This window comes from Telopea speciosissima, chromosome 3 (assembly GCF_018873765.1).
Source record: "Telopea speciosissima isolate NSW1024214 ecotype Mountain lineage chromosome 3, Tspe_v1, whole genome shotgun sequence".
In the NCBI taxonomy this organism is placed as follows: Eukaryota; Viridiplantae; Streptophyta; class Magnoliopsida; order Proteales; family Proteaceae; genus Telopea; species Telopea speciosissima.
In genome coordinates this window covers 53,270,259-53,285,897 of record NC_057918.1, presented here as the reverse complement: position 1 = coordinate 53,285,897, position 15,639 = coordinate 53,270,259, and the positions used below count along the sequence as shown (strand labels likewise).

Sequence of the window (15,639 nt, the reverse complement as noted above, 5' to 3'; positions counted from 1 at the left end):
TCCCCTGCTTACCCTATCAAATACCGATTGATCTCCAATCTAGAGGAAAAAAAAACAAACTAACATATCCAATGCACTAGATTCCCACTACTGTAGAGATCCAAAAGAATGAGAAATGATTTCAAATTGGAAAGCCATATTGGTTTTAAGTGTTCATTAAGTCATGAGAGATTAGAAATTAATTGCAAAAAAATCAGTTTGCTCCTTGATTTTTACTTGTACAAAACTTATTTTTGCTCCCGGACTTTTACAAAGCAACCGTATTAAACACTTACCGTATCATTGCCAACCGATTAATTGCCATACGTGTCCGTTTCTGTATTATTGCTTTACCCGAACTTAGTATGGTTCTCCCAGGGTCTATATCAGAATCTATGACCTAAATTCGATCCAAAGGCTTTTAACCTCACCAGGATAAGTTATTACACCCCAAAAAGGTTTTTTTTTTTTTTTTTTTTTTTTTTTGGGGGGGGGGTGGTGGTGGGTGTTAGGGTCTAAAAGCTGCTTCAAGAGCACAATTAGCCCATCATATGAATTGCATCATCCATGCAGTGATCCTAATCATTTAACTGTAAATTGTGCGTGATTGACTGATTAGGAAATACAAAAAGAAATATGAAAAAACGATTGAGGGGGAAAAACTATTCTATATCCTGCAGGCCCACAAATTCTTGAATAAGAATGTACAGATGATTTCTACGGGATGAAAATGAGAAAAATATACATCTAAATAAAAAAAGATGTTAAAAAAAAAAAAAAAAAAAAAAAGCCCTTTTCCCATTACAATATGGTACAAAAATGGTTGTGCTGGTGAAAGGGAACCAGAGATCTCTCGTGGATGTATAATTTCAAGAGGTCAAAAAAGTGAAGGGTCATGACGAAACCACCAATGAGTTCCACCAGCATCCCTTGTCAAGGAGGGGAAAAGAAACATGGATACAGTACTCTTTCTGCATGAAATGTCCATTCCTATTCTCTTTTTCTTTCGTTCTTTTCTCCTCTACCAACTACCTTCTGTCCCAAATTCTCATGCTGCAACAATAGCGCACACAAGGTAGTAGTTAATTTCAACTTTACATACACATGACAAAAAAGAACCAGAGTACAAACAACAAAAACAGAACAGAACACATCATGTGATAGACAAGCTCTTATGCCTAACAGGACAATCATGCTGGCCTATGATCTCCCAATTAAGCATGTTCACAACCTATATCCTAGCCCATGGCACCTAATTAGCAGACAGCTATTGTGCTGAATATATTCCAATCAAGGGAACCAAACTTAAGACTACATTAATCTAGTGTGACTCAAAAAATTTCTGCTTCTCCCAAATCCTATGGAGGCCCAAAAGTTGTCTCATGGAAGGAAACAATACATTTAAGAATTACTGTTTGGAGCTAATATATTTTTTACGGCTATGTTTGGATGCATTCCCATTCTCAGAACGCAGAGTCTTAACTGAGAATGAGAACACTGTTTGGATACATATCAAGTCAAAATGCATACTTGATTTTAGAATGCTCAGGCATTTCATCAGACAGCCAAATGCAAAAATCGGTTTGATAGGTACAATCAGATACACTCCAAACAAGCTACTATATTTGTATCATTTCTACAGACAAACATAAAAGCTTTTATATTTATCTAATTTCTTCAATTTATTCATAATCATCCAAAAAAAAAAGACCCAAATAACTTGTATAAATCACTGGTAATCCTAGCTATTTCCACATTAACTTCCTTAAACATTTCACAAATGTTCAACCACAAATTAAAATCCCACTGTTGTAGGTCACTGAACGAATTCACAAGTATTAGGTTGAACTCACTCCACAATCTTCCACAGATAGAATCACAGTTTAACAAACCCCATCCCACATTTCCAATATATGAATATTTATTAATGAATGGACGAACAAGAAAACCCTATAAAGCATTGATTAACAAGAAAACCCTATGAATCATTGATTAACAAGAGAACTGTTAGCAGAACCGTGGGTTAGAAAGAGAGAATGAGAGAAAATAATGACTTAGATTCATTGATAGGTAAGCCCCTCTATTTATAATAGAAGGGAAAGTTACAAAGGGACTGAAATAGACATAATTACCCCTAACTAGCTGACTCTATAAGAGCAACAACTTAAACTAATGACATAAGAATTAAACTACCCCCAAAACGACCAGAGTACCCCCCCGGTAGTCTGGATTACATATTCCAACAAGAACCCTACGAAGCTTTGGGTAAGAGATGAGCAATGCATACACAGGATTGCATTGCATTGCACGCAAGGAAGATAAACTCACTGGAATCAGCAGAAATGCTCAAGCAAGCAAAGAGCACTACAATAAAAAAGAAGAAGAGTGCCACAAGCTGTAGCCCGCCAGAGAACGCAGCATATGCCTACTGCGAGCGGAGCTGAGAAGAAGTTGGGGAGAGCATCCTCTTCAAATCCAGAGAGAGAGAGAGAAACTGAGACAACAAGGGAACATTCATCGTAGATCTGACTTCAAAGAATCAAGATTGTGGCTTTGCAGGAACTGAACCATACTTTCCTTTCCAGCTCCCATCTACGGTCTCTTCAGATTTGAATTTGGGACTCTTCCCCAGAATGAGGCATTTCCGTACTCGGAGAACGCGGAATAGGCTTGTTAGAAATTTTCGTAGTAAGGGGGAGGGAAGTCGTGAATTAGCGCTAGAGCTAATTCACGATTCCTTCCTCAGGGGTGTTTTGGTCCTTTGCTGTTTACCCTATTGTCTATTGTCTATCTTATTCTTTATTGAATGAATTAGGGCTGTCACTGTTACGGCTGTGACTCCCAACAAGTTGCAGCAATTCTCTCCTCTTCCTCCTCTCTTCTTCTTTCTTCTTATTTTATTACATGGTATCAGAGCTGGATCGATAGGGACTGGTTTAAACTTACAAGGATCAGTCGTTCTCTTTTGATCGAGGCTCTACAGTGGCTGAAATCTTCTTCGACAATTTGATTGGTTTGTAGGTCTTTTCAGGTTCTCGTTGGAAGGGGTGCAGCACCCTATGCTGTTTTTTATGTTTGTCTAGAGACTAGTTCGTGATTATATGAAGAACTAGGTCTGATTTTTTGTGGTTTTAATGAAGAATGTTGAGCAGTGATTTGATGGAAGTCAGCAATATTTAATCGTGATTTTTCTATGGTGAGTTGGTTTATGCTTTTGGAACTGAGTCACGATTTTTTATTTTAATTTGGTGATCTATTTGTTGGCTGTCTCTTGGTTCGACGATTACCTTGTTTGTGAGAATGGTTGAAACCAAGACTACCATGGCTGAAATTTCTTCTTCTCATCGTATTACTGATCGAAAATTAGAAGGAATATCCAATTTCCAGCAATGGAAGAAGGTTGTTCGATTAGCTTTGATTGGCTGTGATCAACAGGATCATTTAACTAAACCAAAACCTAATGGAGATACATCATGGGACACTGTTGATGCACAGATTTTGAGCCAGATGCTAAATTTAATGGAAAATCAGATTGTAGATTTGGTGACTCATATTGATACAGCTAAGAAATTATGGAAATATTTGAATGTCCTGTACTTTGGACAAGATAACCTGTCTCGTATATATGACTTGTCACAAGCTTTCTAAAAGAATCTCAATGTTACCCAATATTTTGCTGACTTCAAACGTTTGTATGAGGAGCTGAATTCTGTCCTTCCTATCTCATCGGATGTGCAAGCAATGCAAAACCAACGAGAACAACTGGCAGTTATGGTATTTTGGGTGGACTTCGTAAGGAGTTTGAGTCGGTGAGGTCTCAAATTCTTGGTGGGGATAAGGTCACCACTCTTTCTGAAACTTTTTCTCGAGCTTTACGAGCTTCCGTGAGAGCATCCAAGAGCCCACCAATACTGAAAATTCTGCTCTTGCTTCTTTTCCACCAAACCGTGGTCCTACACGAGGGTCAGGTAATAGTGGTGGTGGTGGTCGGGGTCGTGGGACTGGCACTAGTAAAGCTCCCACGACTGGTGTGTCGGAGACTTCAGGACAGGTGAGGACCTGTCAGCTTTGTGGTAAGCCTGGACACATTCAGCGCTTTTGTTGAAAACTACATGGTAAGCCACCTCAATTTGCCAACTCAGCCAATAGCGATTCGGGTGGTTCTTCTTCTTCCAAGCCCGAGGGTAAGACTATGACGATGTCTGATGAAGATTATGAGCGCTTTACTCAGTTTCAGAATTCCCAATCATCTCAGTTCTCCGCTGCTACTCTTGTTCAGACAGGTAATGCTACTGCATGCTTCTCATCCACTTCTCGTCCCTGGATCATTGATTCAAATGCTTCGGATCACATGACTGGGGTTCCAGGTATTTTTTCCTCATTTTGTGAGTCTTCTTCCAATGTAGTGTTAGTTGATGGGTCTTTAGCTCAGGTTCGGGGTACAGGCACTGTGCATGCTACCTCATCTTTGTCATTATCCTTTGTTTCTTATTTGCCTAAGTTTCCATTTAATTTGTTATCTGTTCACAAGTTTACCATTTAATTTGTTCTGTCACTTTTTTCCCTGGCTATTGTGTATTTCAAGATCTCAAGTCGAAGAAGACGATTGGTAGAGGCCGTGAATCTGGGGGGCTGTATCTGCTTGAAGACACATCAGCTGTGGCATGTTCGAGTATGGCACTTCCTAATCAGATTCATTGTCGTTTGGGTCATCCTTCCTTAGAGAGTTTGAAAATTTTGGATAATCGTTTTAAGTCTTTGTCTAGTCTTGATTGTGAGTCATGTTAGTTTGGGAAATTTCACCGTGTAAGTTATCCCCCTAGAGTCAATACACAGGCTGCCCACTTTTTTGCCCTTGTTCATTCTGATGTTTGGGGCCCTTATCCGGTTGTTTCTCAGTTAGGCTTTCGTTACTTTGTTACATTTGTTGATAATTATTCCAGAGTTACCTGGATTTATTTAATAAAGAATCGTTCTGAGTTATTTTCCATTTTTTGTGCTTTTGTTCTTGAAATTCAGAATCAGTTTCACACTTCATTAAAAGTTCTTCGTAGTGATAATGCTAAAGAATACTTTTCTGCTCCTTTTTCTACATTTATGGCTCAGCATGGCATTATTCATCAGTCCTCTTGTGCGGACACACCACAACAAAATGGTGTGGCCGAAAGGAAAAACAGGCATTTAATGGAGGTCACTCGCTCTCTTTTGTTTGAGATGAAAGTGGCTAAAATTTTTTGGGTTGATGCAATTTTGACAGCATGTTATCTTATTAATTGTCTACCCTCTTCAGTTTTTTGTGGGAGTATTCCATATTCTTTATTGTTTCCTTTGCAACCTTTGTTTGCTTTACCCCTACGGGTTTTTGGGAGTGTTTGTTTTATTAGGGATCATCGTCCTGGTCGCTCTAAATTGGATCCTAGGGCTCTTACATGTCTTTTTGTGGGGTATTCTAAAACTCGAAAGGGTTATCGTTGTTACTCTTTTGATTTAAAGAAATACTTTGTTACTGCTGATGTCAAACTCTTTGAGTCCACTCTAATTGTTGAGTCTTTGCTGCCTTCTTCAGATTTGGACGATGATCTGCCCCTCTATGTTGTCGAGCAATCTTCTCCTTTGTAGGATCCTTTGCCAGCAGCGCCACCTCTGGCTCAGCCATAGTTGTCATGGCGTCCTGGCGCTGGAGAGGGTTGCATGGCGACCTACGCCATGGCGACCCTCTTTGATTCCTTCTTCCTGTCTCTCTTTCCCTCTTCGATTTCTTCTTCTTGTCTTCAATTTCTTCTTTCCCTCTTCGATTTCTTTCGATTTCTTCTTTCCCTCTTCGATTTCTTCTTCCTGTCTTCTTTCCCTCTTCGATTTCTTTTGATTTCTTCTTCGATTTCTGAATTTTCTCCTTAAAACTTGAGAAACAATAGAGAAAAAATAAAACATGGCTCGAGTATACATCTATTAACACATTAAAAATAGAGAAAATAAAAAATAAAACATGGTCGATATGCTCGCCATGGCGGGCGACATGTCGATATATCGATGTGACACCCCTCCACCGACTTGGATCGCCATGACGCCGTGACAACTATGGGCTCAGCCACCTGCTGTGTTTCATCGTCACTCATCTGACGAGCCGATACCTCGCATTTCAACCTTTGACACATATAGCAAACGATTCGCTATCTCTACCACGTCTTCTTCGCCTCCAGATCCGGATCCTCCAATAGGTACTTCCTCTTCGCCTCCCGCTCCTATTATTTCTGATTTAGATGTTCCTATTGCTTTTCGTAAGGGTGTTCAGAGTTGTACCCAGCATCCTATCTCTAACTTTGTGTCATATTCTGGTTTGTCCTCTAATTGTGTTGCTTGTTTATCCACTATTGAGAGTCATCCTATTCCTAAGTCTGTTGTCGAAGCCTTGTCTAACCTTGGGTGGAGGGCTGCTATAACTGAGGAATTATCTGCGCTAAAGGAAAATCAGACATGGGACCTTGTTTATGTACCCTCTGGTAAGTCCACAATTGGCTGCCAGTGGATATTTGTAGCTTGTAGCGAAAGTTAATCCTGATGGGTCTGTGGCTCAGTTGAAGACCCGTCTTATTGCTAAGGGCTATGCCCAGGCCTATGGTATAGACTATCTGGATACTTTTTCTCCTGTTGCGAAACTTACTTCGGTTCGCATTTTTCTCTCTTTGGCTGCTACACACCATTGGCCTTTGCTTGAGTTGGACGTCAAGAATGCTTTCTTGCATGGTGATCTCCATGCGGAGGTGTATATGGAGCAACCCCCTAGTTTTGTTGCTCAGGGGGAGTCTGGTATGGTGTGTCGGCTAAAGCAATCGTTGTATGGGTTGAAACAGTCGCCATGGGCATGGTTTGGCCGGTTTACTGAAGTTGTGTTGAAGTTTGGACTGACTCGGTCTGAGAGTGATCATTCGGTGTTCTTTCGGTATTCTGATGCAGGGAGGATATTTTTGGTACTGTATGTAGATGACATTGTTATCACACGAGATGATTCTTTAGGTATTGAGAGCTTGAAGACACATTTGGGATAGCAATTTCAGACTAAGGACCTGGGACGTCTGAAATATTTCTTGGGTATTGAGGTAACTCAATCACAGAAAGGAATTTCACTCTCACAGCAAAAGTATGTCCTTGACTTGCTTTCAGAGACAGGGTTACTGGGATCTAAACCTTTGGATACTTCTATAGATCCTAATTTGAAACTGGTAGCAGATGGTGGTGATATCCTTGATGATCCAGAGAAGTATCGAAGGCTGGTAGGGAAACTCAACTATTTGACTATGACTAGGCCTGACATCTCCTTTCCTGTCAGTGTACTGAGTCAGTCTATGTCCTCTCCTCGGACGTCTCATTGGGATGCAGTTATAAGGGTTTTGCGCTATATCAAGAAAGCTCTGGGCCGTTGATACAGATTCATCACCAAATAGTGCTTGTTTCATTGGGAATAAGTCTAGGGTTGGGTTACATACATGTTGGGCCTTTGATCCCATGGGTTTCTAATGTAATAGGCTACTTTTCCGGGCCTAAAATATGGGTGAATAGGTTGCATACGGGATTAGCTCCCATACTTAGTTTTATTTCCATACTTGGCTTTTTATTTGGTGTTTTAAATTGAACCGGTTCAACCAATGGTTTAATTTAAGTGATTTTATTAGTTTTTCTTTTAGTTGTTTAGTTGGGCTGAATTAGGACTCTATTTTGAGTCTATTTCAGTTTCCTAGTCAGTTTAAGTTAGCTAATAGGTTAAGGATTGGATTAGGCCTTTCCTTTTTAGTGTCTAATTCTATTTTTGAGTCTTCTATATAAGTTTGTAAGGGAGGCTAGCATTGGATACGAATTTGATTAATAAAAACTCAGCTTTATGCTTGCTGCCTTTGTTGCTGCTATTCTCCCCTATGAGATCCAGTCTTGTGAGTCATATCAAGACCCCCCCTTGTGAGTCATATTAAGGATTGAAGGACTGGAATCCCTGGTGACTCCTTACATCTTGTAAATCGGGAAGTCCTCTCTTAGCTCTTCTTCAATCTGCTACTGTTGGAGATCAGTGTTATTCAAGTAAGTAGTTTATTTAATTCTGCAATTAGTTTCTTCTTCTAATCCTCCAACCCTAGCCTTCACAATTTGCCCAACATTCCCTTCATTCGATCACATCCAAACCCCCTCCATCCATCAAACCCTAGCCCCCATTAAACATGCAACTTCCCCCCATTCGATCCATAGCTTGAAATTCAAGCAACCACCTCCCAGCCATCAGATCTGTCCCAAACTTTCAGCAGACATCTCTCCCTCTCCCTCATACACTCAATCCAACTTTGAACCCAATCTGACCATCAAAACCCTAATTCCCCTCATCTCCCACAAAACCCAAAACTCCTAAAAACATTCTAAATTCTGTCCATACCTATTTAACCATCAAAACACCTCTAAATTTTGATCGAACCATTCCCCCACTGCCAGCTACACTCGACCAGAAACCCAGCCTCAAAACCCCACTCTAAACCCTAGTTTACAGCCTTGAGCCTAAAACCAAAACCCAAACCCTAACCCTAGATTTGCAGAATTTCTAAACCTATCCAAATCCTATTTTCTTTATACCATAATAACCTCCTAAACCTGCATACCAAAACCATATACAATCCTTACCCAAATTCCTAAACCTAACCCTAGTTTTACCCTAAACAGCCCCAAATCTGCCGAATTAGCAAACAATTTTAGAACTCTGATCTTACCTAGCTCCTATTAGGCCTTGCCTATATAGGACTACATTAGCCGTGGTCTTCTATATTCTGATCACGGTCATGAGAGAGTTGAAGGCTTTACTGATGCTGACTGGGCAAGGTCTCCAGTTGATCGAAGATCCACTTCAGGTTACTGTGTGTTTGTTGGAGGAAATCTTGTTTCATGGAAGAGCAAGAAACAGACCGTTGTAGCTCGGTCCAGTGTAGAGTCGGAGTATCGTGCTATGGCACATGGCACTTGTGAACTGATGTGGATTAAACAATTGATGGAAGAACTTGGGTTTGGTGATGATTCTCCTATGTTACTATGGTGTGATAATCAGGCTGCCATTCATATCTCTACCAATCCTGTGTTTCATGAGAGAACAAAACACATTGAGATTGACTGCCATTTTGTTCGTGAAAAGCTACAACAAGGGATTATCTCTCCTCGTCATGTTCGAATTGGGGAGCAACTTGCTGATTTATTTACAAAGTCTTTGGGGAGTGTGAGAGTAGATTATATTTGTAACAAGCTGGGCATGATTATCATATATTCTCCAGCTTGAGGGGAAGTGTTAGAAGTTGTCGTAAGGGGGAGGGAAGTCGTGAATTAGCGCTAGAGCTAATTCACGATTCCTTCCTCAGGGGTGTTTTGGTCCTTTGCTGTTTACCCTATTGTCTATTGTCTATCTTATTATTTATTGAATGAATTGGGGCTGTCACTGTTATGGCAGTGACTCCCAACAAGTTGCAGCAATTCTCTCCTCTTCCTCCTCTCTTCTTCTTTCTTCTTATTTTATTACAAGGCTAAAGAACGTGTATCCGAATGGGCTGCGTTCGCCGATGAATTCCAAGATCCAAGAATGAAAATGCATAACAAACATTATTTTTGACATCTCAGAATGTATTCACAAAAGGATGCATTCCGGAGAATGCATGCCAAATGCAGCCTAAGATTAGATCCAAAGGTGAAAAAATAAAGGGTTTTTTCAAAATACCCCCCTCAAATTGCCCATTTGTACAAATGCACCCCTGAAACTTTACTATTTCCAAACTCACCCCTACTTTCCAAACATTGTAACACTTTAGTCCAGTTTATTAGTCTGGGACGTTAGACGTTAATTTCAGGGAATCTAATGACCAAAGTGCCCTTATGATAGAAACCCACCAAAATTAAAGAGTAAAGTGACCCAATTGCCTCCATCTTCCCCAAATCTTTTAGGGTTTGAAACTGAATTGATTTGGGGAAGATTTAGGTTTGGTCACTTTACTCTTTAATTATGCAGTCCTCTCTGGAATTTTAAGGAGTAAACGATTAGGGTTATTAGGGTTTCAGTCATGGCGCAGAAAGCTACTCGGAGTTGGATATCCTCTTACCAAGGGGATGTCCCCTGATAACATCAAGGGTTTGGTATTAGCACTGTCTTTGAGCTCCTTCATTGGTGCCAGCTTCATTATAAAGAAGAAAGGTTTGAAGAAGGCCAGCGCATCGGGAGTTAGGGTAGGTGAAACAGAATTTATAGTGAAAGCAGTTTATTTTAGTTCTGAAATTTGTTTTCTTGTTTGAGCTTTAGTGGTAATGGACGGAATTGGCTGAGTTGGGATTGGTGTGGGCTTTTATACAATTGGTGGTGTCGTATGTGTTTCAGTGAATTTATAAGCTATAATCATGTAGTGTATCTGAGTGCTGGTTTGGTTGTAACTTGAGTTTGCTGGAGCCTATACTGTTACATTTAACCCTTTCCATGTGTTGATCAAGTCAAAGTAGCCTTTTCACTTTTGCAGCTTGTGAGCAATAAAAATGGGCTTGAATGGGGAAAACTACAGAGAGGACTGCATAATTAAAGAGTAAAGTGACCAAACCTAAATCTTCCCCAAATCGATTTTCAGTTTCAAATCCTAAACGATTTGGGGAAGATAAAGGCAATTTGGTCACTTTACTCTTTAATTTTGGTGGGTTTTTATCATAAGGGCATTTTGTTCATTAGATTCCTTGAAACTAACGTCTAACATCCCAGACTAACGGAATGGACTGAAGTGTTACAATGTTTGGAAAGTAGGAGTGAGTTTGGAAATAGTAAAGTTTCAGGGGTGCATTTGTACAAATGGGCAATTTGAGGGGGGCATTTGGAAAAAACCCAAAAATATATGAATAGCCTAGGCCTGACAAGTAACATGACCTTAAGAAGGGTTGGATGGGAGAACATAATTCATGTAGCTGACCCCATTAGTTGGGAAAGGCTTAGTTGAGTAGAAATCCAAAGTGGATAACCAGAAGACTACATATATAAATTGACCAAAGAAGTACCCATATTATGACCCTAAGCAAATAATTGGACCTTCCACAGGAATTGTATCTATGGAAGAATGGTTAGATAATCTAGATGTAATTTGACTGGTTTTTTTTATGGATAAATCCACCTTCCCTTATAACATGCACAACTAAGAGCAGTTGCTCAGTATCAGCCAACAAAATGGGATCAATGGTGTTTGAAGCACCCAGAGAAAGCAACAAAAACAAATAGTATTCACACGTATGCTGATAGAAAAAGAGGAAAGATATACCTGCTGCCGGTTTCTGTTCAGCAGATTTCATGGGCAAGTTCGCCACTGACTGGGCATAAGATGCTGCAGCCATTACTGCAACTGAACTTCCAGCCAGGGGATGACCAAACACTGCATGGTTCTTCCCATCACCTAGGTAGGCACCAGAACCACCCATTGTCAGAGATGGCTGTGCCTGCTGATTGGCAGGTCTTCTCAAATTGAGAGCATCTGGAAACATCACATGTCTTGCTGAACTCATCTCTGCAGAATGTCTTTGAGATGACAGAGTACTGCTACTGCCAGAACTCTGGTGTGCAGACTCATTGGAGAAGTAAAGTTGTGTCTTGGCTTGGCTCTGAGCTTGAACTGATAGAGGCATGACAGATGGTCCAGACGAGGGAGCTATGTGGGCAGAATTCATAGGTGGAGAGGCCACCCTTGATGCCTTCTCAACTGAGCTTCCAGTGTTTTGTGCTGCCGCTGCAGTTGCTACTACAATGCCTGACTGAACAAAATTGCCCGGTAAGCCTCCAGGGGCAGCCCTCTCAGAAGGGAGCATTTTCCACTGAGGAAAACCCATTGAACCTGCTTGAAAATTGGTTCCAGCATTTGAGTAGCCTGCCCAGATACGACCGGTATGATCCACCCCAGATGATCCCCCAGCTGCCAAAACAGAAGAATCCAACGGTTGGGTTCGAGCCACAATCTGTTTTTGAAGCTGCTGCTTAGCAGATACCGGAAATGACTGGGCATGATTAGGCTCTGGAAACTTATCACCGACTGTGACAGAAGCAGCAGATTTTGCAGGACCTTTTGACTGGTTTGCAGCTTGAATGGCAATGTGCCCACCACCAATCTGATATTGGTGCTGCCCAAGGTTTGGCATAGTCTGCAACATAGGATGTCCAGAAGGGAAAGATCCAGCAGCGGCCTCCACACCTTTCAAGCTCATATGAACATTATGATCACCAGGTTGCTTCTGTGGCTGTTTTCCACTGAAAGATGGAGGTATTATCGCAAAATTCTGATGGAAATTTGGTGTTCTTGAAACATTTTGGCCAGGAAGCTTCTTCTGAGTAGGCACGACCTGGACCTTGGAACCACCCTCTCGGTCCTGGACAGGTTCAGCCTCAGTGCGGCAAGATTCTGGAGGGGGATTCGATGAAGATACAGATGAAGAGGAGTGGTTCTGTTTATGGGGATGCGGAGGCATGCATGACTGAAGCTGCAAGAGATGAGCAGGATAAATAGAGCCACCAAAGAAAGGAGCTCCCGGCTGCTGTTGCTGTGTTATATGGGCTCTGTATGCAGGTGAAATAGGTAAAGGATAACTGCTGTGAAGCATAGCCAGGTACTGCAGATCTTGGGTTGCTGCAATGCTACTAAAATTGGAATTTACAGATGCTGAAGGAGCAGCTGCAGAACCAGCAGAAGCAGATACCAAACTAGCATTTTCCACTCCATTGCAAGATATGGTTCCGCTTGATCTATTCTGGGTGAAAGGAAAAATGAAAGCAGGCACATGGTGTGAAATAACAAATAATAATAATATGAGAATCTGACAATCTGCCTTGAAAAATAAAATACATAAATAAGAACTAACAGTCTCTACCAAATGAATAATTACAAGCTGATACCCGTAAAAAAAGAAAAACAAAAGAGCTACCCAGTGCATGAGGCTCCTGCTACTGCAGGGTCTGGGAGGGGCAAATGTAAACAGCCTTGCCCCCTGCTTTGCAGGAGAGTTTCCAAGTTTTGAACCCACAACAAACAGATTGCAATACCGCAACTTAACCAGTGCGCCAAGGCTGGCCCACTACAAGCTGATACCCATCATACCCGATATCAAATGCATAAGCACAAGCACACGATATATCATAACTGCACTGCTGGACTTGTTGAACAAAGCAGAGGTGCATAACTCACAAGATTGTACAATTCTGTATCAGATATTTGCCCAACTGAGGACTTAATCTTTCTGAACCAACTGGGTTTTAGCTCAGGAATCCTTCATGTGATCTAAGATCCATTCAAGAGGTGGTCCACTAATGGAGCCATCTGGACTTGGGATTACTAAATTTATGTCCATGAAATAATGGAATAGATGATTTTCCCTCATATCATGTATAGTTTTATTTAATAAAATACTTTATGATCTAAATCAAACAAATAGAATGTATTAGGAAAGGACCACTAATGGTTGAGCTCAAATCCACCCTATAACATTTATCCTAAATAAGGCCCTAAGAAAAAGAGCAGGGATAAAAGAAACTAAAACGAAAGAATACATAAATGATCAACATTCAACTCCATATTTTCTAATCATCATCTATGTTTAAATCTTCTTAAAATGTGGAACATAATAAAAACCTGCAAGCCAACCTGATGCACTGATTGGCGAAGCTGAGATGGCTTTCTTTGGTTCTCTGCAACAGAGTTGGATAGTTTGTCTGTTGAATTGTGTCCATTTAATGTGATTACTGAACCAGGTCCAAGATTACCATATGTGACCACGTTTGGATTTCTAACTACGGAACCAGCACTGAAAAGTATTGAATCTGAAGGTGGCAACATATTCAAGTTATATGGTTTGCCTCCATACAGAGCTGCAGACCCAGCGGCATGCCAGAAAGTGTTGAGTCTAGCCAAATGTTGCTGATAGTGTATGAGCCGAGCAATGAAACAATGGGTGGCACAGCGACTGGGCCGCACCTGCGGTAGCATCATAAAAGGTGGCTGCCAGAAAACAAGATACAATCAGATTGGAAGACTATTAGATTACAAAGATTAAAAAAAAAGCAATATCGGGAATAAAAGAATTCATGCCAAGTTCTATGCAAATCTCGAACCAATATGAAGCACTGTGAAAGGCTGTTGCACTTTCATAAAACCAGTGAGGTTTCTAAAGCAGAAACCTCATACAGTGCATACATGGAAGAAGGAAACTAGGAATTACATTTGGTATTGCACAGTTCCCTTCCTTGGGCATGGCGTCTTGGACAGCTTGCAATCCTGAAAGATTAGACGGACTTGAACAAAGGTACCTGATCATGGGAGATTCTAATCAATGAACATATCCAGTACACTAGAAGAAAGAAACAAAGGACAGAAAGTTACTGACAATAATAGAAACCAAAATGAATTTCAAATTAATTTTAAGGATAACCCAGGTAAAGTAATATTGTGTTCAGACTTGACACCAAAGGCCAGTGAAATTTATTTAACAGTATATAGAATTACTGCCTGTTGAACCAAGGGGAATTTCTGTCATTCCTGGAGGCAGGATGTAGTAAGTGCAGGAAAATTTTGCATACCCAAATGGAGGAAGACCGCCAGGCCAGCCGGGAACTGTAATTGGAATAGGGTTCGATGTGGATGCCATGATTCCAACAGGTGGGCCTGAGAAAAATATAAAAGCAAAAAACATGAATCCAATGAACACAGAAATAAGAAAAGATAAAAAAAGGTTTGGCCAATAGAAAGGGGGGGGGTGATACAGTGATACTTCTACCATCCAAAGGTTACATGTTAATCCAAAATTACCAACCATCTATTGATGGGTGTCATAAAGCTCATATCAACCAAAGAGAGTCTTCCACTCCAATATTTTAGTTGCATCCTTACTTATGAGGTACCAAAAGGTTCCCATTCCCAATCAATGAAACATAGTGATATATCTAGATGTTGAGCATACCAAACAATCTCTAAGGAGCATCATATATACTAATATAAAGGAGAAACTCATTATCAATAGTGGAAACATAAATTTCATTATACATTACTTCTTTTGATTTTTGATTTTTTTTTTTGGGGGGGGGGGGGGTGGTGCCAATGATTTTCGAACTCAGAAACGGGCATCAGATAGGTCTCCATTGATTCCTACCTGATTCCAAATTGAATCAGCTGGAATCAGTCCAGACTGGTCATACTCGGTCAGAACACGTTTTTTCAGAATTGGGATCGGAGAGTCAGGCAAGACAACCAATCCGATTTCGATTTTTTTTAAACAGGGAGTGCCAGACATGATCCTCGCTATCCACTCCAATGCACCCAATTGGTCAATATACATAATTAAGGCAATGAAGTACACTATTCTGTTGGTTAATGTCTACTGGGATGCTTTTGGTTATAGGAGATCCTCCTTTAAGCTTAGTTGTCACGACGACTAGGTGACTCAAGGCGTTGGAGGGGCACCTGAATGACAAGGCGCCCGCCTAGGCATTGCCTATGTAATATAGCAATGATGCTTTTATATAATTATGCTTATATGCAACGATAGAAACCGTATTAATGCAATGACCTAATATGAGAAAACCAACATAGAATAAACAAAGCATAGGATATAATATAAGTATATTCATCAAAAAACAAAACAATA

The 15,639-nt window shown here is 40.6% G+C and overlaps 1 protein-coding gene across 1 annotated transcript in view; it reads right to left on the bottom strand.

Moving 5' to 3' along the window:
* Positions 1-886: 886 nt before the first annotated feature.
* LOC122655278 (protein TIME FOR COFFEE-like) overlaps positions 887-15,639 on the bottom strand; it is a 30,218-nt gene continuing 15,465 nt past the window's right edge. Inside the window, exons 11-15 of the mRNA XM_043849484.1 lie at positions 14,576-14,660; positions 14,218-14,305; positions 13,644-13,997; positions 11,280-12,753; positions 887-1,032 (exon numbers count right to left, since the gene is read on the bottom strand). Coding sequence (XP_043705419.1) covers positions 1,028-1,032; positions 11,280-12,753; positions 13,644-13,997; positions 14,218-14,305; positions 14,576-14,660 — 2,006 coding nt within the window. The 3' untranslated portion in view covers positions 887-1,027. The remainder of the gene's footprint in view (positions 1,033-11,279; positions 12,754-13,643; positions 13,998-14,217; positions 14,306-14,575; positions 14,661-15,639) is intronic.